At 45.5% G+C, this 23,538-nt stretch overlaps 6 protein-coding genes across 6 annotated transcripts; 3 read left to right on the top strand and 3 right to left on the bottom strand.

Moving 5' to 3' along the window:
• Positions 1–2,915: 2,915 nt before the first annotated feature.
• Positions 2,916–5,981, bottom strand: PSV08DRAFT_388240 (SNF2 family N-terminal domain-containing protein; the record flags this gene model as incomplete). Its single annotated transcript, XM_014221102.1, has 8 exons — positions 2,916–3,005; positions 3,059–3,209; positions 3,264–3,449; positions 3,501–4,326; positions 4,381–4,597; positions 4,718–4,931; positions 4,986–5,087; positions 5,140–5,981. The coding sequence occupies 8 exons, from the start codon at positions 5,979–5,981 to the stop codon at positions 2,916–2,918; spliced, it is 2,628 nt and encodes an 875-aa protein (XP_014076577.1).
• Positions 5,982–6,337: 356 nt separating this feature from the next.
• On the top strand, positions 6,338–6,857 carry PSV08DRAFT_286975 (uncharacterized protein). Its single transcript, XM_014221101.2, has 3 exons — positions 6,338–6,481; positions 6,538–6,591; positions 6,644–6,857. The coding sequence occupies exons 1-3, from the start codon at positions 6,383–6,385 to the stop codon at positions 6,689–6,691; spliced, it is 201 nt and encodes a 66-aa protein (XP_014076576.1). The 5' UTR covers positions 6,338–6,382; the 3' UTR covers positions 6,692–6,857.
• Positions 6,858–7,043: 186 nt separating this feature from the next.
• PSV08DRAFT_408869 (uncharacterized protein) lies at positions 7,044–8,907 on the top strand. Its single transcript, XM_066093811.1, has 7 exons — positions 7,044–7,231; positions 7,284–7,371; positions 7,430–7,653; positions 7,704–7,996; positions 8,045–8,359; positions 8,414–8,608; positions 8,665–8,907. Exons 1-7 carry the CDS (start codon positions 7,048–7,050, stop codon positions 8,845–8,847), a joined length of 1,482 nt encoding a protein of 493 aa, XP_065949310.1. The 5' UTR covers positions 7,044–7,047; the 3' UTR covers positions 8,848–8,907.
• Positions 8,908–10,186: 1,279 nt separating this feature from the next.
• On the top strand, positions 10,187–15,467 carry PSV08DRAFT_408868 (uncharacterized protein; the record flags this gene model as incomplete). Its single annotated transcript, XM_066093810.1, has 11 exons — positions 10,187–10,456; positions 10,508–10,989; positions 11,036–12,253; positions 12,379–12,571; positions 12,621–13,010; positions 13,062–13,453; positions 13,487–13,646; positions 13,699–13,813; positions 13,867–14,130; positions 14,183–14,798; positions 14,874–15,467. The coding sequence occupies exons 1-11, from the start codon at positions 10,372–10,374 to the stop codon at positions 15,465–15,467; spliced, it is 4,509 nt and encodes a 1,502-aa protein (XP_065949309.1). The 5' UTR covers positions 10,187–10,371.
• Positions 15,468–16,368: 901 nt separating this feature from the next.
• Positions 16,369–21,485, bottom strand: PSV08DRAFT_177705 (uncharacterized protein; the record flags this gene model as incomplete). Its single annotated transcript, XM_066091883.1, has 8 exons — positions 16,369–18,073; positions 18,127–18,422; positions 18,477–18,983; positions 19,030–19,806; positions 19,853–20,105; positions 20,153–21,187; positions 21,237–21,277; positions 21,327–21,485. 8 exons carry the CDS (start codon positions 21,483–21,485, stop codon positions 16,369–16,371), a joined length of 4,773 nt encoding a protein of 1,590 aa, XP_065949308.1.
• Positions 21,486–22,782: 1,297 nt separating this feature from the next.
• PSV08DRAFT_199822 (dolichyl-phosphate-mannose mannosyltransferase) lies at positions 22,783–23,507 on the bottom strand. Its single transcript, XM_014221098.2, has one exon. It carries the CDS (start codon positions 23,470–23,472, stop codon positions 22,882–22,884), a length of 591 nt encoding a protein of 196 aa, XP_014076573.1. The 5' UTR covers positions 23,473–23,507; the 3' UTR covers positions 22,783–22,881.
• Positions 23,508–23,538: the final 31 nt, after the last annotated feature.

Here is a 23,538-nt window from a genome sequence, read left to right as displayed (position 1 = left end):
TTTTAGTATAGTATATCTTCCTTTATAATCTCTTTTATTAGCTCTAGCTTCTTTATTTTATAAATTAAGTATTTATCTACTTTATAAATATTTACTAATAGAGTACTATAAAGGTAATTATTTACTTTATAAGTATTCTTAAACTAATATTAGTAGAAGATATATCTTTTCTTATAATACGTCTATAAGAGTTATTTATAGCTCTTTTTTTTATTAAATCTTTTTTAACTTTACTTAAGTACTTTAGTTATTATAACTCTTAGTCTTATAGCTCTATATATTCTATAGTTCTTTATATTATATTTTTTAGTAGATATTATACTATTGTAGTAGTTATCTACCTTTTAAGTATTTTATTATTATTCTTTATAGAACTAGTAATTAGTTATATAATTAATCTAGTATAGCTTCTTATAAGCTTTCTTTTCTTCTAGCGAATATATTTAATAATACTATACTTAATACTTATTATACTATAAGTTAATATAGTAGTAATTATTCTTATTATTCTTAGTTTCTTCTTACTTTCTTAAGTAATAATTATACTATTTTAGGTAGTTAACCTAATATAAGTACTTATATTACTTTATTTATTCTTTAAATATTTAAGACGTCTCTTTATTATTAAATTCTTTAAATTTAAGTTATTCTTAAGTAGCTTTATAAGTAATTTTCTTTATATAAGATCTTGTAATTATAATTTATTTTTAAATATTATAATTATTAGCTTAGTACCTAGTATTTCTATAAATTTAGTACTATTAGTATCTTAGGTAGTATAGTACTTCTACCTCTTTAACTTACTAATTTATTAGTAGTAGTTCATCTTACTTAAAGTCTTAAAATCTTATTACTTTCTATACTAGCTTAAAGGCCTTATTAGTAGCTTATCTTACTTTATTATATAAATTTAAGTTACTAAGAGTCTTATCTAGCTTCTTAGTTAAATATAGTATTACTATCTATAGTATTCTAATCTTAACTACTTTTTACTTAACTTTATTTTTTAAGTAGTCTTTATAGAAGTATTCTACTTTACTATAGTAAAGGTATATCTTACTATTATAAAACTTCTAGCGTTCTTTCTTAGAAAAACTAATATTAAATTTTCTTATACTTTATTCTTATTCTTAAACTTATCTTATACTTTACTAATTATATATATATCTTTATTATAATTTTATCACTTTAATATCTTTAAGTATTAGTAAAAAGTAGCTTTAGTTTATATTTTTTCTAAGCTTTCTTACGTTCCTATAATTATATATTAATTCTTATTACTAACTTAATTAATAAGTATAAATTCTTTAGCTTATTATAGTATATAAGTTTATCTTTAAATTTTTTTTTTAGACTTACTTTATATACTATCTAAAGTACTAAATTATCTTAATTAATTTATACTTATAGTTACTTAAACTCTACTATATAAGCTAAAACTTCTTTAGTCTACTTTAAGTAAGATATAGCCTTCTTTACTTAGCTTTCTATATTTACTTCTTTAAAGATATATTTTAATTTTTTTTTAAAGTTAGTCTAACTACTAAATAAAGTATATATCTTATTTTTTATTCTTTTATTATTAATATTTATTAAAAAGTGTTCTATATAAAGTTATATCTAGCTTACTACTTTTCTCTTTATATAAGTATTAGCTATAAGTATCTTTTCTTTATTATTTAGTATATTATTATAGCTATAGTATAACTTAATATTAGTAAGAAACATCTATAACTCTTCTTACTTACTATTATATTTATTTAAGGTTGCTATCTTAAGTTTCTTAATAGGCTTTTTATTTAGTATAGCTATTAGTTAACTTATAAGCTAATTAATTATTACTTATATCTTAGCTATCTACTATATATAGATTATAGCTTAGTGCCTAAGATTCTATATCTCTTATAAGTTATATACGTTATTATCTAACTTATTATTACTTAGAGTTAGTATCTTATTATTAATTACTAAAGTAGGTACTAGTCTAGAACTCTAGACTAGTTTACTAGTATTTACTTATAACTAAGCCTAGTTATAAGATATTTTTAAATCTTAATTAGGTATCTTAATATTAATCTTTCTAAGTCTACTAAATTTATAAGTAGTTAAAGTATTATATAAAGTTTAGGTTTATACTACTCTAATTAAGTCTACTACTATAGCTAATAAGTCTTATATTAGTATTTTATAAAGTTTATCTAGTAAGATAGTAAAGTAGAGTACTTAGATAGAAAGATAATAAAAGGTTAGATAACTTAATCTATATTACTATAGACTAATAAATAATAATCTTATTAAGTAAAGATACTAGTAAGAAAGTATAATTTAATTTAATTATAATTAGAGTAAATAATAAAATCTATCTATCCTTATATCTTTATTACTTTAGTCCTAGTATCTAGCTAAGCTACTAGTATCTTAGATATTATTAGTATCTCTAGATATCTTAATATCTTTAGAGGACTTAGTATCTCTAAATGTCTTATCTTAGTAAGATACTAAGTTACGTAATCTACGCCCTGCGTTAATTATTACCTTCTAACGTAGACGTTCTATAGGCTTCTTGCCTCCCATCCCTTCGTTAAAGAGAGAATTCTTCTTATTACTTATAATAAGTAGCCTACTCGCTTAGGTGGCCCGCTCGCTTATAAACTACGTTAAAGTTAATTTTTTTAATACTTAATTCTAGTAGGTTAGAGTATAGCCTACTATTCTTTTCTAAGATAATTAATCTAATACGCTATATAGTAAATAGAGGGATAAAAGTCAAGCGATATATTTATTATTTATAAATTAATTAGTAAATTTTTTAGATATCTCTTCTTACTTATCTATTAGCTAACGTCTTTCTTAATAACGAATATTAAAGAAGTGCTACTAACTATTAGTATAAACCTTTGAGTATCTGAATATCGCTATCTTACAAGGGAATCACTTATATTCTGAGTTTTAAAACCTCCACCAGCTAGTCTCGTCTTCGTTATCTGACGATTCAGGACATCATTCTATTATAGTGTAAGTAATCACCGAGAGCTGGTTGTAATCGAGTCTCTCTCACTTGCTCAATCGTCCGTTCTGTCACATATCGTACGCAGACGACTTGCTTGGTCTGTCCGATTCGCTGCGCTCTTGCCATTGCCTGCAGCTCCACAAAGGGGTTCCATTGCGGTTCTAGCAGATATATGCGTGTCGCAATCGTCAAATTTAACCTAAGTCCGTCAATACTCACAGCGCTATTTTCCGGCGGATACATGGGTACAAACCCTTCGGCCCCTGTCCCTAGTGTCATGAAGATGATGTTAGGCCCCATGAGAGATTTAAAAGTTTTCAGGACTTTTAACCTCTGTTTCGAACTTAGACTTCCTTGAATCATGTCATGCTTTAAGCCAGCTCCAGTGAAAAGCTCAGCCGCAAGGTCCAAAGTTTTCTTCCAGGCAGAGAATACAATGCTAATGATTCCGTTAAACCCTGTCTCTGGACCGCAGCTTGAGGAAACTGACCACTTTTCGCCAAGTGATTGTTTTATGTCGTCGAGCAGAGCCAACAGTTTGGATGGATAAGGGAGCGCAACTTTGTTGGCCGCATTGGGAAGTCCTGTGGTACTGATATGGGTAGTAAAGTCTGGTGGGGCATGGCCCTTTGCACAAAGCAGACAACGCGTTCCTTGCCTTTTCTCCAAACACCGTGGCCAGCAGCTGTGACAAACAAGATGGCTGCATGGCCGGATAAACATACCTCGATCCCGGCCCTCCTCTGTGTCGATGCAAAAGATGCTGATCCCACAATTAGCACATGCGTTTCTTTCAAGGTGCAGCAGATAAGAGAGCCTCTCATCGTCTGATCCATGGAGTTCATCTTGTGTTCCCCTAAGTCCATTGTTACAGAAGAGTCGCAGTTCGTGGATGGACTGAATAGTAGTCGACGCGTATCTTCCATTGCTACTAACAGCCATCTGAACCTGTTTTTTATAATGCTCGTATAGGCTGTCATACTGATGGCGCTCCTGATCTGATAAATGGATCAACCGCGGGGAGGCTATGGGCTGAGGCAGGTCGAGAATTTCTCGTGTTCGCCGGAGACAGATGGTTCTGAGTAATATCTGCAAATTCCCAAACTGATTTTTCCGGTGACTGAGCGTTGGCGTAATAATGTAGGTGCGGAAAATCGATATGCGTGACAGCTCCGTGAGGCGGAGGAAGGCAACAAGGCTACCCAAATCTTCGAGACGATTCTGGATGGGCGTTCCAGTAAGACACCAACGACGATGCGCCGGAAGCTCTTGAATTGCCTTGAACAACTTGGTCTTTTGATTCCGTATCTTATGAGCTATACGATAGCTGGTTAGTGAACAAAGAGATGCTTTGATCACATAAGATTTACCTTCATCCAGCACGATCCGAAACCAGTGAACACTTGATAAGGGTGACGGACTTTTCTTGGTGTCTTCCAAGGCGGTGGCATATGTGGTGAAAATGACGTCTTTCTCAAAAAGGAGGTGTGCTTCTGCATGTCGTTCCGTACTGATGTGTTTGTGGAACGTCACTTTGTGTGGATAGGTGTGTCTAGGAGCATTAACAGATTGACACACAACACAGAGCTAAAGAGCTTACGTGCGGATCTCATCGACCCAATTATCGATCAAAGCTATCAAAGTCAGCTTTTGTTATTCGAATAACGCTGGGGCCTAGCTCAGAGTGCATTTACTTGTAGACGGAACGACGATCAAGGTCGCTCGTGAGGGCTTCCGGACGGTTGATGAGCCTGTCGCATTCGCTGTCGAGGCCGAGGCAAAGCTCTCGGCATCTTGAAGAGTTTTGGCAATAGCCGATAACATGGTCAATGACTTGCCCAGTCCCATGTCATCTGCAAGGATACCGCCCCTAGCCTCGCAGCGCTTGAGGGCTTCGAACTTTGTCAGTACATTCTGAAAACTAAAAGACAGTCAGTTCAACATTTCTTCAGCTACATGTACCATGGAAACATACCAGGTTTCACCGTTTCTGCGCCTCTCTCTCCAAAAGGTAAACTCTGTCGAAGGACTACCGCTTTCTCGCCGTTCAATGAAGTCTAACGCCATCATTTGGTGCCTAGGATATGAGTCAATTTACATTTACGTGCCTCAAGTTTAGTGCTACTTACTGCATAAGTGTGCTCTTGATGCGCTTAGTATCGGTACAGATCTCGTGCAGGATGTCTTTGTGGGAAAGCGAATCAAGAATCTGGTTAACGTGGTCTTGGGGGTTTTGGGGAGACTTTCGATTACTCTGAGCTACTTGATCTGTAACGGCAGCAGGCGTTGGCATATCCTCTACCTCGGTCATTGTTTCGTCAGCTTTCTCATGGAATCCATCGAGTTGGAGAATCTGAGGGTTGTAGTAGATCTCTGCACTCGGATTCTGCGAAGGGGATTGCAAGAAGATTCCAGAGCCAAGGAGTATATTACCGACTTTGTCAGCGTGATTCATCAAGCTCTTTACGTTTACATCGACTGATAACGTCACTGTACTTCTTGCATGTGGTGCCCATGTTGTTGAAACTTGCTCCCAATGCTTTCGCTCCAAGCACGCCTGAAGCCTGACTTCAAGTCCGACGAGTTGGCGAGCCTCGCTACAGAAGGCCTTGTCGAGACGTGCAAACGCGTGACCATTGATTGAGAGCTCAAAGTAATCGCTTTTTGGGGAGATGTCGAACGTGGCAACTTGTTGGTGTGGTCCAAGAGAATATCTATGGCGAATAAAGTCCCATTCTTCCCATTGAGCCTGTGCTTTCACATCGATAACCTGTAAAGGACTTAGCAGGATTCTCTGGGCTAATTGTTGTATCACTCTTACCGAGCCCAGTAGATACAACGGCTCATTGATCGGTGTAACGTCACGAGGATGTTGGTGGTGGTGTTGTTGTTGTTGTTGTTGTTGTTGTCGCCCGTACTGTGATATAGGCGCATGATCGGTTTCGGAGGGACATGGCCGTTTCAAGGCCATGCGGCTGTAAAGAGCTGCATCCATCAATTCTGCTTCTCAAACTGGCTATTTCTATTACCCTTGTTAATTGCATGACAACATGTCGAAGTTGTTGTTTGCTTGGTGTCACTAGAGTAAGGTAATCATATGGCAATAAGATCAATGTGATGAAACGAAGGGGGAAGGGGGGCTGGCGGAGGCGGAAAAATCATATGTTGGTTGATGCTTGGTCGTTGTGGCAGTGCTACGTATGAAGTAGTATGCATGTACAGCTGGCTCTAGGCCTTGGCCAAGGGCGACTCTGCCTCGCCTGTGTACGAGGCTGAGCGACGTTGGGCCCGCACCGCCAACAGCAATGCTCAGCCCACAAAAGCAAGCGCAGTTGACGTTTGCCATTCTCGTCCGACATCACCCAAAACACAATGGTTATACAGGTTATCGAAAGTCGCTATACAGTAGAGTATGATGTCTTGGTGGATTTCCTGACATCAATGTTTGGAGCTTCTTCTTATGAAATCGTGGTATGCATGTGCTTCCTGGAACCAATGCACAAGCGCTGCTGATGGATGCCCGACAGGTACCCGACGAAGGAGAGAAATGGAAAATCAAGGTTCCACGAGAGCTCACTCGTGTAGGGGATTTCAGCGATATGTCGTGTGTGGCAGCTCTGTTAACGTGAACAGGATGAGCTCGTAGACTTGCAAAGAAAGTTCAGGCAGGCACTTGGCTAATGGCAAAGCAACTGGGGAAACAACAATAGTAGTAGTAGTAGTAGCACGTAAAGATGCCGTCCAGAGGGCAAGCAGCTAGGCGAGGAACTCGAGCTTCACTAGCGCAGCGTGGAAGCGCCCTCGACCTCTCAAGCCTCTAGTTAGCTTCAATTACATATTGGTCTTTCATCTGTTGCAGTGCGCATCCAGGCAGAGTTTTGGGGGTGGGGCGGGTTAGACAGCCAGAATCTCTTGGTTCAGCCTAGCACCTGGACTGCGACAGAGCGGCTAGTACAGACCACCGGTGAACTAGTATACGTACAAGCTTGCCGTCTATAAAGCAACGGTGTACAGATGACCTAGTAGCATCGAAAAACATGTGTCCATTACAAGCAGATGATAACTACGGTGGGGAGAGGTACCCTCAAAATCTTGGTCTTGCCTCGCTTGACTCGGACGCGTCTCGCCACGATGCCAGGCTAAGCCAGCTGAGCAAACAGCTGTTTGTCGCCAATGACGATTCGACATTTGAATTCACAGCCATCGGCGTACCACACGATGGCAAGTCACCCTATCTTGTATACCAACCAGAGTCCGATTAACGGATGAACAGATGGCGGGCACAAAGTGTTGACGGAGCAGATCGGAAGCACCAAAAGCTTAAATGCAGTCTTAGGGCTTGGTTCTACGACATCACTCGTGTCAGTACTAGTAAATGCTTCTTGGATGAGGCAGGCCAAAGCTGATCATCAAGCACAGTTTCATCGATCAAAGCTACACGTGGAGTCGGCTTTGCATTAGTGAGGAGCATTTTCGACAGCTCTTCACGCGAATGGCTGTTCACCCTGATTTTTTGCATGTAGTCCGCTTGTTTTGCGAAAAGACAGGACCTGTGGAAGAAGGGTTCAGTTCGCTATTCATGCACATGTCTGAGCGACATGATTTCAGCCATGACTCCATATCAGGCCGAGACTGCAGCTACTGTATTTCCCCTGGCATTCAACTTGAGACTTGTCGCTAAGCTATGTGTAAGATGTCGGATACAACATCAAGTATGTCGCAAAACACGGCCGACGCTATCCATCGGACCCATTTTCGATTAGAGAGGTTGGTGTCTATCAACACTTTTCGTCTTCGGATCAACAGTGTCGGTGGGTATTCTTGCAAGCCCCGAACCATCTCAAAGATCGGCTAAGGCATAACCTCGAGTGCCTTGACAATCGCTCGCCTACAAGTCAGGTTTTGCAGCATTCAATGTTGCTCGTTCAATTATCTGAGGATTGGCGTGAGTATTTGATGTATCTTGAAGATGAATTCTCCAAAATCGTGGGTATAGGCACTCATAAGCGGGGACGGGGTTGACCGGTGGTTCAGGTTGATCGAGGCTTCTTCACCAATGTCAAAGAGCTCCATGATGAAGGCGACGTGCAAGCCGACTTTTCAGACCTCAGGAAGCTACATATCCTGACCGACAAGCTGCTGCGACTGGCCCATATACTGAAGATGAACATTCGACTAGGACGTCAACTAAAAGGTGGAATATCCGACCTGAAGACGATGTCATCACCGAGTTTGCAAATCGGCCTGGGCGAGATGCAAGCTCGATTAGACGGATACGTGTACGGACAAGAGATGAGTCTGGCTAGGATTGAAACGCTAATTGCGAGGTCTGGCGGAATCGGTCAACTTGTGAGCATTTGTCTGCACGTTGACTAGGACGTTGCTGAAATCATTCACGCACAGGTCCAGGGCATCCAAGACTTCCGATCGAACGAAGCAAGCAAGCACATTAACCATGAGATGCAAAGATTGACAGAACAAGGCATCAAAGAAAACGGATTCATCAAACGGCTTACAGAACAGTCTACGAAAGACACAAGGTCCATGATGGCAATCGCATTAATCTCTGCGATATTTTTACCTGCAACCTTCCTCGCGGTAAGTTGGTTGCACACTCACAAACTGGTCACTTGGTGCGACTAATTGATGGCTAGACATTGTTTGGGTCCAACTTTTTGGTGTATTCTGAGCGTGAAAATGCTTTGACTGTTGCATCCAACTTGTGGGTGTATGTCATCATGACTTGCGCATTCTCTGGGTCGGCTGTCATGCTCTGGGTTATCTGGAGACGACGCGCAATGCGAGGGTCGACGTCTGATCCGATTGACGTAGCCTGAAGTGGCAGGATAAATTATAGCCCCAGACATTCACACGCCCCAGTGCATAGCGCTCAAACGCGTCTTTTTACTAGTTGGCTATCGCTCATGGACTTTGTTCACATTGAATTTCAGCTATTCCAGATTATGTGCGACATTAACACCTAGGTCTCTAGCAACGGCGTGGTATTGTACCTACCCCGAAGAATCCCCTTTCGGTTTCACGCAAACCTGAGAGGGAAGCAAGGCCTGAGGCATGATAAGCCCAAAAGCTGCTGCTAACTCGGATAATTGTGTCACATGGAAGAGGCCAAATGTGCCCCTGCCAGGCAACATTACGGCTCAGCAACTCGGGGGTAGAAGTGGAGCAGGAAATGCAGCTCGTGGTCTACACATCCCCCAAAATCCCCCAGAATCAAGGGATCGCGAGCCAGAAATGACAACGATTGGTTCAGTTGCTGAACCAGAGTCTTGTTAGAGCGATCTGGACCCAATCTACCAAGACGCTAACGCCGGGTAATATCCACACGGTGCAGGCGCCAGCCCGTCTTCTGTATCGAGCTGGAGATGACAAGGCAGCCAATCACGCATGTTTCAGTGAGGAGAGTGCGCAATTCTCAAAGAAAATTAGCCACCAGTGAAGAGAGTTAAGGCATTTGGAGGAAACTGCTAAGCCGTGATTCAGGCAAATCTTGAGTTGAGCATCAGTTACCTGCGAATCGACACATACGCCGTACGCCTCATAGATGTAATCCCAGCGCATCAGCACTCACCTTTCGGGTCCTGAGGCTCACACAAAGCCATCGTAATTATATAGCGGCTCAGCAACGACAGAGAGTTGTCATTGCCCAGGTCATGGTGCTCGTATACCGAGCTCCAGCACTTCATTCACGAGGGAGGGACTGGGACTGGTTGTTGAGATGGCGTCATGATTGGATTGGTTGGGCTCTCGCAGCTCGCAACTTGCGTCTGGCCCCGAAGGCTGCTGTCAGCTTCAAAATTACGGCTCAGCAGCAAGTAGTCGTTAAATCTTGCCACTTTGTCAACGTTGAAACTAGCACAAGCGTGGGCGGAGCCGTCGTCTTAGTGGACGAATGTGGTGTCTGCCTTGTAAGCTACCCAAGGTTTCGCCTACCCTGGCATAGTACATGCCTACATAGCCTCCACCCCCTCGCCTGGCCTTCTCGAACAACGCCATTTCTCACTCCGCCGAGTAGACTAATGGGTGATTGGTCCATCTCTAGCCGCTGGCGCCTAGACATGTGCGCGCTTGCTACTCAATGGTATTGCTCGCACACGCCAAAGTCCATCTGGCAAAAGCATGTCAAGCAATCCCACCCAAGCAGCTTCTTTTTGATCGGACAAGTTGCTTGTGTTTCAATCAGTGCCAAATGCAGCAATTGGAAATGCGCCAGTTGACCGGTGATCACAACCACGGTAGCTTCTTTGTCTCTCGCGGCTCTTCCTTGTCCAGCGAAACCACATCTGGCCAACACGTCACCCAGCATCGCTCAGCACCCGTAGACCTCATCCAGGCTGACTACCATGGATGCAGGCCATCCATGCACCGTTGCCCTCGACTACCTAGAACATAGTGAGGTGAGGCCTGTCAGCGAATGTCTTCCTTCCGGTAGTGCCTCTTTTTATATCCCTTTGCATAAGATCAAAGCCTTGTTCTAAGCCAAGCCCCATGGTTTGACAACAGGATCACTGTTTCTCTGCCCCTGTCCGCGTTGCACAAAAGACGGTGGGCCAGTAGATTATCGTTCCGACTGTTTCAACAAGCTTAGGGACCAGGAGCTGAGGGAAGAGTATTCTCTTATCTACGCACTTCTCGTCTATATCCGCCGCCCAGGTCTCATCCAAAAGTTCCAAAAGTACGAACTGAAGCTGGAAGGAACAAAGTATCTTTGCGACGCTGACTTCGACAGCCTTCGTCGCGAGCGGATACTTGACCTGGAGTTGGTACAAAGAAAGACACTGCACCACCAATACAGCTTTCTAGTACGCACACTTCGACCCGCATCAGACATTATATCCATTCCAGCAAGGGAGCTGTTGCCAATCAAAGAGGATGCAGAGCTCAAGGGGGAGGGAACATTTGCACAAGTCCGATGCTTCGAGTTCCAATATGACGAATATCGGTCACGAGACTTCGGAACAGTAAGATTCCCCAAAGATGACTGCATGTGTTTTCTAACTTGTGCAGCATATCACAAGATTTGCTCGGAAGATATTCAAGCATGGCATGCACAGATCAGCCGCAAAAGAATGGTACAATCTCCAGAGACTTTCCAAGGAGAAAGACCACCCGCACCTTATGCCGGCTTTGGGAGCGTATTGGCATGGCAGTTACTTTTTCATCCTCCAGGAGGAAGCGGAGCAATCACTTCACGATTACCTTAAAGACCCAAGTGACACGTTTGAGCCCCAAGAGCTCTGGACGCAGATGCAGGGCATTGCTGAAGGACTGAGCATGCTCCACAACCTTTACAAAGACACCAAGATCGCCTACCATCAGGACTTGAAACCCGCAAACATTCTGATAGTGAAGAGGAAGCTAAAGATTGCAGATTTTGGCCTGCTGGAACTGAGGCCTGTAGCATTGCCCGGCGATACCGACATGACCGGCATCCCGAACAATCACGTTACTGGCTTCTACGCCGCCCCCCCCCCCCCCCCCCCCCCCCGCCAATCTAAATACACTCGAGACTGTGACATATGGTCGCTAGGATGCATCATGTCTGAAGTTGCAGCCTGTGACATACAAGGCCCACAGGGAGTCAACGACTATAGAAATGCTCGCATGGCCGATGGACCATCGGGCAGGGACATTCCACGCTTCTTCCGTGGGCAAAAAGTGAAGGACGCCGTGGTACGCATGCATGCTCAGCTCTACGATCATGTTCAATCCACCATACCAACGAATGGCGACTTGAAAATACAATTTCAAAGAAACTTTTACACTAAAGAGTTCTTTGGAGTCTTGGATCGAATGTTCAAACGGGATCGCACTTCCGCTGATTTACTGGATATGCCAGGGGAAGAAATTACTCTTGATGCAGCACAAATTGCCGAAACGCTCAAGAGATTACGCAAAGAAGGTTTACCACCAATTTTGCTTGACAACGGGGTTGGACAACTCGGCTTTGACGAACATCTCCAGGACGCGGAGCGGTTGCAATCTTTAATGGAAGCATGCCTCACAGGGTTTACAGATATCTTAAACAGGAGAAATGGAAAAAGATTTCCTGCCACAACTGTGAATATCCTCAAGCAATACGTCGTCAATTTACAACATATGCAGCACGCAGCGGGTCGCCAACAAGGCCTTGCCCGTCTGGGCCCGTTTCTCGAGAGATTCGGCGAGTTTGCCGAGCTTGTCGCAACACTACCCAGAGTTCAGGAAATCATGGGCTTCATCTGGGTAAGTGGTGTTCTTTCAGCAGAGTAAACGCCTAACTGACCGAATCCTTCAAGGGACCCTTAAAATTCTTACTCGAGGTATGTTCGTTTCATTCAGTCAGAGGGTATGACTGATCCAAAGAAAAGTCAACAAACACCTACCCAGACGCTTTCAATAGTATTCTCGACATTTATGGACAGATTGGAAGAGCTCAACCCTTTTCGTCCATGTACAAAGAGTTGTTCCAGGTTGAGCCAAGCCTGACCAAGATCTTAATTGCCGCATACAGTGACATCATCCAAGTCAATCGATGGCTCATCATCTACTTCCAACAGCGTCGTAAGACAGCCCCATCATTTGATCTTGGCTTTATGTTAATAGCGACTAGTCTGGACAGAGCTTTTTCCTACAACATGGAAGCGGCAAAAATCTAGACTCACGACCATCATATCTCGCATGATGTCTCGCCGCAAGCTTGTTAATGACCGGGCAGGTTTAGATCAATTTGACTCATTTGAAATCAATTCCGTACATGAAGAGGAAGCACTGAATGATGCAGCTGATAGAGAAAACTTGGCTCGCAAACATGCAGTCTATGCATGGATTAAGCCTACCGACATGGAAAATGAACAAGAGTACCTGAAGCGTATTCGCATTGCATATCCAGGGACCTGCATGTGGTTATTAGACGATCTGGCCTTTCAAGAGTGGTTCGACCAACACTCCGATACAGTGGCTATCCCAAAGTTGTTGTGGCTGAATGGAAAACCTGGTTCTGGTGAGCTGGCCATTGCCTTTTATTAAACAATGATTTACAATGCGCTTTTAGGCAAGACGGTGCTTGCATCCCTTGTTGTAGAAGAAGCAAGAAAGCTTGAGCCAAGCCCTACAGTCTTGTTCTTCTACTTCAAGCAAGAGGATAGCGATCGTAACAACTTCCTTTCCATGGCTCGTACTCTGCTTTCCCAAATCCTTGAAAGAAACCCTCACATTCTCGACTACTTTTATAGCAAATGCTGCAGCAGTGGACGCGCTGTGCTGACTTCTCGCTCCGGCGTTGAAGAATTGTTGAAGTTCGCTTTAGGCAATTGTGAGTCTGCCTACATCGTGCTTGACGGCTTGGATGAATGCTGTTCAAGAAAGGAAAGAGGGGAAATTGTGAGCTGGTTTCGAGACCTAATCGAGAACGGTCGTCCAGAGGTTCGCGAGGCAATTCATTGTGTGTTCGTCAGCCAACACGACAGCGCCCGATAGGACTATCGCGATCTTCCTAGTATTACAGCGGACACAGGCAATAACGAAGAAGACATTGAAGCTTTCTGCAAAGCACAGGCCGAAAGACTGGTTCCGAAATTTGAAATCAAAGAAGACTACGCGCACGAGATCGCTCAACGCGTTTCTGCAGCAGCTGCAGGTATGTCTACCTCAAACAATATACTTGCCTTACTACTAACAAAAACGTCAAGGCGTCTTCCTCTTTGCTCATCTTGTTTGGATCAATCTCTACGGCCAGAGCTCGCAAGAAAACCTGGACCGCGAAATGGAGACATTTGAAACTGATCTGAACAACCTGGACAAGCTGTAAGTGATATAAGTTCTAAGCGTCTGACTCGGTTGACTGACTGGTAGCTTAGGTATGCCCGGATTATGCGCACCGTTTTAGACAAACCTGTTACCTCCCAACGTGATGAGGCTTTGCTACTTCTTGGTTGGCTTGTCTGCGCAAAGCGATCGTTGAAAATGCAGGAAGTACAAACATTGTGGTCAGTGGACTTCGACGAAAGAGCTGTCAAGTTCGAACGGCGACAATCTCGAGTTCATCCCAAAGACCTTTGCGAATCGCTGGTCGAGGTTCACGAAGATGGGACCATTGAGTTGGTTCACATGACTGCAAGAACGTAAGTCATCAGTGATTACAACACATGAAATAGATATCTAAGACGCCACAAGGTATCTAGCAAAGAGTGACTTTCTTGACGTCACCACTGGAGAGCTCCAGATGGCAATGCTCTGCATCGACTACTTGAACTTGCCATCGCTCCAAGACCCTTCAGAAGAGAATGTTCTGGCCGGAGAGTATGGATTTTTGGAGTACTCCACTCTCTATTGGCTTCGGCATTTGGAGGTAGCCATGAGCTCCGCTCCTCCTGATCAGGTTAATGTCTACCACCACCTCATTGAGTCGCTTGAAGTAATGGTTGAGCAATACTGGAATAAGCCAGCTGTCAATGTTTCTTCAGTCTCCAGATCAGCCTCTAAACGGACTCGAGACGTATTGCAGCATTTCAGGCATCGCAACAGCTTTCCGGATATCCAACTGGCACTTGTTTTGACTGACAAACAACTGAAGCATTTCGGTGACATGCGCCCCGAGGAAAATGCTCTTAAAATCGCGGATGTTGTGAGCGCTGTCTGTCGCTGTATCGAGACGTGTGTTACTCACAGCTCAAATCCAAACATGGCTCGACTCAGAGACATGTACGGCCGTGATCTGTTCAGGTGCCCGAGATTCAGCTGTATATACTTCACAGACGGCTTCTCAACGGTAGAGGAGCGCGATAAACATGTCGAGCGACATGAGCGTCCGGCCCGTTGTACAGACGAGCATTGCAGGGGCTCTCAAATTGGGTTCGCGACGTAGGCACAATTAACTCGACACCTCAAGGAGAACCACCCAGACATGACGGAGCGACACCACATCTTTCCAACAGATGAAGAGATCAGCGAAAGCATGCGTGAAGTCTCGCCGGAACCCGAAGCTGCGATCGAGGATGAACCTCAACTTTTTTCGCAGTTGCAACACCCGTTGACAGTTTTAGACCCAGCAGGCACTCCAACATCCGAAGAAGCAGAGCCTCAGTCAGCGCAGCCAATGACAGTTTCCAAGCGCCAGAGGACGAAGAGAGAACATGTTTGTCCACATTGCGACAAAATCTTCACCAAGAAGTACAACTTAGATTCGCATCTTGCAACTCACGGCAATAGTCAACGATTGGAATGCCCACATTGCGACACAACGTGCGCCAGGTTGGGCGATTTCAGGCGTCATCTGAAACTTCACAATGTAAACAGCGCAGTTACATGCGGCGGCGTACTTCCAGATGGCAGGAAGTGGGGATGCGGAACTAACTTTGCAAGACTTGATATACTTCGCAGCCATCACAAATCCAGAAGAGGCAGACAATGCGTTGCACAGAGAGACAGCGAAGAGCAGCCAATGGCTTCAACATCTTGACTGAGGACTAATGATTCATCTAAAGCACATATCTAAGATACTTTGGTATATTGAACAAAAGCTCCGGCTTTCGACCCGGAGGATAGTATCAGTCTAGTGTAGAACAACCTTCTCTTTCTCTTGAACCGGCTAATAGTTTGACTAGTAAGAGCTTGGATTATATTCCCATATTGCTTGCTCATTTTTCACAGAACGTGACCTCTATGGCAATGCGATCGGAACATGTGGGCAACGTTTTGATGTCGATGGCTTGCACTACAATCGGAATGAACAATTCATCAGATGAGCCATGCTGCAGTCAGCAAGACAGGTCCATCTCTAATCTCGTTTAACCGTTTGACAGTCAAGCGAACCCGGTGGCGGCTCTAGACCTTTTTGCAGGCGGCTCCTGTGCACGAGCACTGTCTGGCCAATAGTGTACCCTTCGCCCATAAGACTGCATTCTTTTGAAGCGGAAACGAGCCGGCCACCCTTGACGCTGATCGGTCTGAAAATGTATCGCTGAGCCGTCATCTTGGCCTGCCTGACACTAGACAGAAATGTGGCCATTAAGGTGTTCAAATTCTCTTTAGCTTAGCAAATTAGGCAGAACTAAAGCGGAGAAAAACTTTACGTCGATATCCAGGAGACCGATAGAAGGCGCTCTGCTAATTGCTGCCACACTAGGACGATGTACTTTTGCAATTACACTAGCTAGTAGCTACGTACCCACTCTACGTACAGCTAGGATTGTCATTGCTACTAAATAATCAAGCTCTCATTCATGCCAATATACGTCTCCTCTCTAGAGATTCTTATGTTCTATCTCACGTATACATCAACAACATGTACAGTTTTTTTTTGTCTAAAAAAAAAAGTTTGATTGGATATCTTCAAGTAGTTACAGAAACATAAAGTCTGTTCAAGTTCGCCCCATATCGCTTCTCCGGTTCATGCCCCCAGCCATAGTACTTGCTTGCAGCCGAAAAGCCCTGAGATTACCAGTGGTACTCTTCGAGCGCATATGTGGGCTATCCATACGAGTACTACCTCCGTATTCAGAACCTGCATTTCCTGTACCAACCATTCTATCCGGTCTCTGCAGAGACAACGCTTGCACTGACCGCGCTCGATCCTGATCATAATGATCGGGACTACGATGAATTGGTGAGGTGATGGATTTCGTGCGAGTGTTCATCTTGGTCATTAATGCTGACATGGTGGCAGTTGGTGACGGATGGGCTGATGCACCTAAGTTTGAGCGTGTCAAGTCAGACACACCGGTGGTACGGCGCTGCAACAGCTGCGGCATGTCGTTGACCGTCCTGGATCTCCGGCGTCCCATTGGAAACCTTGTTGATGATGACATTGATGGCGATCGACTTGACGGCGGTGTTGGTAGAGTGTGATTGCCTTGTGGTAACGATCCATAAGTTTGCATCAATTGTTGTAAATCGATAGCCTGTGGTAGTTTACTCAGACGCCGAATGGCCTTTTTGTTGGAGTCAATGAAAGTCGACATCGCCTTCAGAGCGTTACTTTGCGTGTGCACTTCGTACGCAGGGGTACCGCTGGCAGTGCTCATCGCGCGAGCGGCATGCTGCTCGTTGAGCCCCATGATTCGTGGCGTCATAGGTGAAGATTTGCTCAGACTCATCTCGATTTGCGATACGACACGATCGAAATCGACGCCGTTGGTGGGATATCTAATAGTCGGCTGAATGGATGCTTCGCGGGCTAGAATGAAAAAGGATCCGTCCCAAACCTTTCGCTTCAGAATGTTCCATCGAGCACGAGCCGGGTTTCTCTCCATCTCGGGTTGGAACACGGAGTGACGGGCGAGCTTGGCGTAGAAGCCTTCAAGGCGATTTGCCATCCTTTCGAGTACCTGCATGAGAAATGTGGAAAGTGCAGTGACACGTTCGGAGTTGGATGAAGCATCGAGTTCCATAATACTGTCAAAAGCATCCATACCGGTGCACGCTTCTTCCCTGATAGCTTCGAGAAACTCCATGTCGTATTTGACAGACCGCTGCGCATACGCAATGATGCCTTTCTCATGATGACGAGCAGATTCGCTGTCGCATGTGAATTGGCCGATTTGAGAAATCTCATTGGACGCCGTGACAGCATCATGGGAGCTTTTGGCACGGGCGATGACACCAAGAACGTCGGATAGCTTGGTGTTGGCAGAAGAAACATTGGCGAGAGTGAATGAGATCTTGAGGTAGAGTTCTTGCAGTTTCGCCCCAAAGAGAGTGGAAAAACCACCCTCCAATAGGCGCGACTGGTAGTGGTAGAATCTGCGTACACCTCCCATGTTGAAAAGGTCACCTTGGAACCACACGAGCGAGGACTCTGTGATCATACCAACCTCGAAGCTCGCCGCGACTACTTGTTCAGTTGCGACACGAAGATAACCCTTCCATAGATCATAAAGCATGCCAATCTCCTCAGATTGAAAAGCGGGCTTCGGGGTCAATTCTCCAATGTAGTACTTGGTCAGGAGGGACGAGACCTCGGGATTGTTGGTATGGGCCAGGAGATCGAAAGACTTGGTGCAGTCTACACCCCCGTTGGATTTGATGATATTGGTACCGCCTGGGTGCATTGTGCAAAAGTCGGTGCTGGGATGGTGTTAGCATGTGTGAGCCATTGGGTTAGTGGGTTGTATACTTACACGTCATACACTTTACCATGCACTCCAATCCATACGCGCGAATCTTTCACATGGCCAGTGTGAACAGCCAGCTGAGAAAGCGAGATCGTAGGTTGGTTGCAAGGTAGAGGTCTCGGGGTCATAAAGACGTCGAGCATAAAGCGTCGCTCGGCAAATGCAGTGTTCAATATGGTCTCTACAGTTTCCATAGTGGGCGATCGATGATTGTAGAGTGCTTGGCGAATGCCAGACATCACTGAATCAAATACTCCGACTGAGCCGCATACGTAAAGGTACCCACCAATGCCGCCTTGCTTCTGTGACCCAAGCGCTTTAGCGAATATTCCAGGGATTGGGAGCAAAGAACTTACCTTTGACATAACAAGATCACATACAGACTGCCCTTGCTCCACAATCAGCCCGTCAATATACCTTGAAGGCATTTCCCTTTCCACAAGATCTCTGGAAACAGGATCGTAGACTAGACCATTCGTGTCGCGCGAAAATGCCGTATGCACCTCCATCAGTCCCTCGTTGACATACTGTCGAAGCTCAGATTCGTAACAGAACTTCTGCCGGGACTGCACACCGAGATACAAGACAGTTTTCCCCCATGCTTGACCGCAACGAGCTTGCCAAAAGCTGCGGAAAGGTGCCACACCGCTACCACCCGCAAAGAGCGCAACAGGCGAAGTATCGTCATGTGGCAGTTGAAATGAGAAAGGTCTCGAGACGCCAATCAATATCTCCTCGTCGTCGAGTACGTCCATCTCTTCCGCTACTGGCGGGTTTAGGAAACCACTGCTAACGCCGTTTCGCACATGTTTTTCAGTGCCCGCGAACAAAGGGCAGAGGTCATACTCCGAACGAGATATTGTCTATATATGTCAATTTCTGATGTCATCCCAAGGAAAAAACACATACCAGGTCTACGGTGCTGGGGAGAAGTTCGTCAGAGTAGTTGGAGATACTGTAAGTGCGTGGTACCTCGACAGAAATGAGATCTGTCAACCAGGCCAGATTGCCAGAGAGGTCGAATGCTTGGTCCCAGATACGTGGTGAAGTGTCTTTCACAGCTTCTTGAAGTAAGTCACCGAGTGAGGCTCGTACAGGCCATTCGTCTGTGGCTAGGACCTGCAACACGACATGCGATGACGCTCGTAGCAGGGTGTGTAGCTTTGTAGCAAGCTTCTTGGTTATCGGCGCAAGATGACCTTTCCGTAGGATATCAATGACAGTGAGCTGGGGCTTATCTGTATGCGAGATGGCGCCCATGTGCGCAGCATATCGTGTCCATATACGGTCCAGACTAACAGGGTCTGAAAGCATAGTATCAAGGCCTAGCGCAGCTGCAACCTTCGCACACTCTGTCCAGCTATTCATTGGCATGACAGCAAGTCGGTCGCCAGGCTGAAAGGTGATGCCGGTGTCCTGGATGTCCAAAGTGACCATGGCGATCGAGCGCTTGGGGTCCGAGTCGACAAAGTTCCTGCTTAGGATCCTGCCTCGGTATCGGCACTCTTCGAACGTGCCACGCATCTCATGTGGCTCGATATCACGTTGTCCACGGAAAGGCTCCAGACGTTCCTTCATGGCCTCGGAAAATTCCGCATGCGTTTTTTCCCAGGGTCTCATAGCATCAGCAGCTCCAGAAGCCCCATTTGTCTCAGTCCGACCAGACTTTCCGGCGCACTCGAGTAGCTTCTCGATGTCAGTTGGATCAGCGCATTGGTTAGAACATACTTACACCAAACACTTTGTAACGATGGGCACCCATGAAGCCTCGCTCACCAGTGTATGCCTCCACCACGCCATCGAGCACGCCTATCAATCTGGGGTCTCCAGATGCCTTCACGTATTCCGGTATCTGATAGTGATACTCAATAGAAGCAATGAAAGCACGGAGGTTTGATGGTAGCCAGGCTCGAAGATGTACACCCTCGGCGCCAAGAAATGAGTTGTACTTTTTGCGACCAAGGAAAGCATCCATGACCAGATACCTAGATGTTTTAGTAAAAAGAACTATCAGATGAACCGGTTAACTTACGGAGGAAACTGTAGGCCAGAAGTAGCTGGGCATCGTTTGGACAAAGGCGCCGAGAACTTGGCCCAGCGTACCCACTCAGTAGGAGACACATAGTTCTCGCCAGACCTATCGTTAGGGGATATGGTGTTGAAGGCTGTGGGCATTCGTTCCAAGATCTCCTTCAAGCGAATGAGTTCACGAAGAAGTCCCTCGTTGTTACGGTTCATGACGTGTTCCTGACATGCCGCAATGGCATCAGGGCCATGTTGAAAGCTCGCTGACGTATCAGCACAACCTTTGAGGAACGCATTCTCAGCGCTGTCACCGAACATGCCCCATCGCAATTTGATGTTGTCAAAGCGACCGACATAGGGGTATTTCGACAGTGGATCCATGTAGTCGACATTGAAAGACGACTGGTCGAAAAAGGTAAGGTGGGGAATGGACCGACCCATTCGAATCGAAATCTGAACATACGGAAGACCAATGCTGCGAGGAATGCCTTGGACCTCGTCGCCAAGGTCGTCGCATATGGGAACACCTTTCAGTTTGAAAGGCTTCGCAGCTACGTTGATGCCCTCATTGCCATCATGTCGCTCTTCATACCGGTAGATAGAGCAAAGCATACCAAGGGCGACGAGAGCTGCCCATAGAGCCTTGTCTGGGATTGTGTCGGCTGTTCCTTGGATGATTGGTAACGCTGCGATTGATTCGCGCACTCGACCACGAGCAACACAGCCAGGCATTCTTGTGCACAGATCCATCCATACTCTTCCTGGAGAGTTTCGTAGGGCCCCAGGAGCCTCGCTTGTGTCTGGAGGTTGGAAGCCATACTCGGTGCTCAAGTAGCCATCTCGCCAGCCTGTTGCAGGGCCGACTTCTTCCGCTCGTAGTATGACTTGACGAGCGGGTGCACCAAGCGCAATTGCCAGTAGATCTCGTTCATCCATGTTGAGGGTGTCGAGACTCTTGACGCCCTTGGCATTTTGAATCTCTTTGATCTCGGCCATTGAAGGCACGTTAGAATAGATCAGCTCGTTGATCGCCTTACGTTCCCTAGATTGGTTAGCAAACGCATGCTAGCTCGAATTAAAGGTATGCCCACCTTTGCCGAAGGAACTCTTCGACGTTGGCATGTTGCGGTATCTATCGTCATCAGCAACGGCATTTCCGAGTGCGTGGGATTTGCACTTACTCCAAACGCAGCATGCACATCTCCAGGCGCGGCATATCCAGAGAATGTACATCCTCGGGGACCCATCCGACTTCCGTTCTTGCTAGCAGCAGCTGACTCCGCTGGGCAATGGCCACCAGCCATACCAGAGACTGGACATTGTTCTGACCTCAAAGACATGGGTAATTAAAAGAAACGTTGTTGGGAGACCTGCCCGTTAGTGAAGAAAGAAGGAATTGAAAAGATCTCGCGACAAAGACAGCATACACGAGAAAGATGGGATTGTATCGCACTTGAGGACACAACTGCAGAAGTTAATCTACTGCAGAGCACATTTAGTAAAGGAGGCGCCTAGTAGCATTGACTTATGTTACCAGTCTATAGGGCACCATAGATGAGCTGACGTGTTTTAGCCGAAACGAGACGCTTTGCCATGGCGCAAAACAGCTTGATGAAAGAGTGAGTGGCTTGGCTGGAACAAAACGTGATTTTGACGTTTGGCTGTTGTGGACTACTTGAACTTGGGCGCAGAGTGGCATACGAGCGCGACGGCGTGTATGCGTTAAGTCTTGGACGTAGATTGCGCGACGTATGGTGTTTGTACGTGGTGGGTTGTGGGAGATCCAAGAAAGGGGCTAGTCCCGTCCAGTACTAGTTAGTAGTAGTAGTAGTAGTACGACGTAGTAAGCGTCGCCAGTCTGGAGTCTGTCACCTTTCGCGCTTCTCGAAGCCGCCCCAGGCATCCATATGACCGGCGTGCTGTCAGCTCACAGGCAGCTGGATCATGCAGTTGCATCATTCTCAGTGGTTTTGCAAGCAGGTACCCTAAGGCGCCGATATCGGCACTTATGTGAGCAACTTTACGTAGTACCCATACGCGCACCCAACCAGTTGCAGCGTTTACTTACAACTTGCGACAATAGTACAGCGAAAGAAGCTCCGAATGTGGCCAATGCACGCGGAGCATGCTACAGGCTCCTGTATCCCTAAACAAGCAGCTATGGCTCGGGCCCGACTTGGCCAAGGAATTCTCCGTCTTGTTACGTGTTTGAGGTAAATTGATTCAAGAGCCAAGCACACCAAATGGACATGACTACTTCTCACCGTTTTGGTCGCCAAAACAAGAGCCGCAATATGGCGCCTCGAATGCTTTGACGAGCTCGACCAATCTTATAGCTTCGAGTACTGTACCTGGCTGCTTGCGTCCAGGCGCATCAACTGGCCACATCCACTTCGACGCCTATTTTGGAAAGCTTGCCAAAAGCTGTTGTAATTGGCTCCATGTACGAATCCTGGTAATTGCTTTCTAGATGCATTGTCAAGAGCGAGAGCCGCAAGATGCAGCGTTACAAGCATCATGATCTGATGCCTCAAAAAAAACATAGCGAAAGTCTTGGTTTTCAACCCCCATCTAATCTTACATAAATGAAGTGGTGCAATACCACATTCTTAAAACTATTCCAGAATCGGTCAATAGTAAGTAGAGTATCTCGAACACTCTAGAATAGTAGTATTATATATTAAAAAGACTCATGACCCAAAACCATCTACAACGGTTTATCATGTCTGTGGAAGACTAGAGTTCTTTGGTTTCATAGACCCTAACATTTAGTATCGTACGGACGGCCCAGCTATGGCCACCTATCCAGATAGGTCCGCCTCTCCAGAGTGGCAACACGTCATGACGCCCTCTCCGTCTCTCGACAACAGCGTCTTCCCAGTTGCCTTGCTGAAACCGCTCGACATCCTCTTTGCTAACAGTATGCGACCGTGTATTTGCTGCCATGGTCCAAAATCCCACAATGTGGCCTTGGTCGATTTTGTGTGACAACCATGCTTTGTTACGTCCACCATTTTCGCTCTGTTGCAAAAGAGACAGAAGCTCGGAGCATGTGTAGTTGGTCTTCCCATGTGGAAGCGTGGCATTTTCCAGCTGAGTGCGGTGAGACGAAGCTGGGATCTTGTCGACAATGATAGGAGACCAGAAGTAGGGAAATGGCGCATAGAGGATTCTCAGCGACACACTCAGCAAGACTGCCACGGGAAAGTCTAGTCCGAGGGACACCCCTGCCCGCAAGGCTGACTTGAACGTTAGTCTAGGTGGGGTTGTAGGGGTTGAGAAGAACAACAGGTGTTTCTGAAATGCAGAATACTTGTTTCTCGTCATTTTGAGGGATTGCTTGCAAAGAATGGTTTCGTGATGTGCTGAAGATGGCATGCCAACATACAGGTA

The sequence above is a fragment of the Bipolaris maydis genome (assembly GCF_028858645.1).
Source record: "Bipolaris maydis strain C4 unplaced genomic scaffold PSV08scaffold_5, whole genome shotgun sequence".
Taxonomy (NCBI): Eukaryota; Fungi; Ascomycota; class Dothideomycetes; order Pleosporales; family Pleosporaceae; genus Bipolaris; species Bipolaris maydis.
The sequence above is the reverse complement of the archived record's forward strand: the minus strand, read 5'-3'. Positions and strand labels throughout refer to the sequence as shown.

Coding starts and splice junctions, on each gene's coding strand:
- PSV08DRAFT_286975 (XM_014221101.2), top strand. CDS start 6,383: ATGGTTATACAGGTTATCGAAAGTCGCTATACAGTAGAGTATGATGTC. Junction 6,482..6,537: donor CTTCTTCTTATGAAATCGTG/GTATGCATGTGC, acceptor GATGCCCGACAG/GTACCCGACGAAGGAGAGAA. Junction 6,592..6,643: donor TTCCACGAGAGCTCACTCGT/GTAGGGGATTTC, acceptor TAACGTGAACAG/GATGAGCTCGTAGACTTGCA.
- PSV08DRAFT_408869 (XM_066093811.1), top strand. CDS start 7,048: ATGTGTCCATTACAAGCAGATGATAACTACGGTGGGGAGAGGTACCCT. Junction 7,232..7,283: donor CATCGGCGTACCACACGATG/GCAAGTCACCCT, acceptor ACGGATGAACAG/ATGGCGGGCACAAAGTGTTG. Junction 7,372..7,429: donor GGTTCTACGACATCACTCGT/GTCAGTACTAGT, acceptor CATCAAGCACAG/TTTCATCGATCAAAGCTACA.
- PSV08DRAFT_199822 (XM_014221098.2), bottom strand. CDS start 23,472: ATGACGAGAAACAAGTATTCTGCATTTCAGAAACACCTGTTGTTCTTC.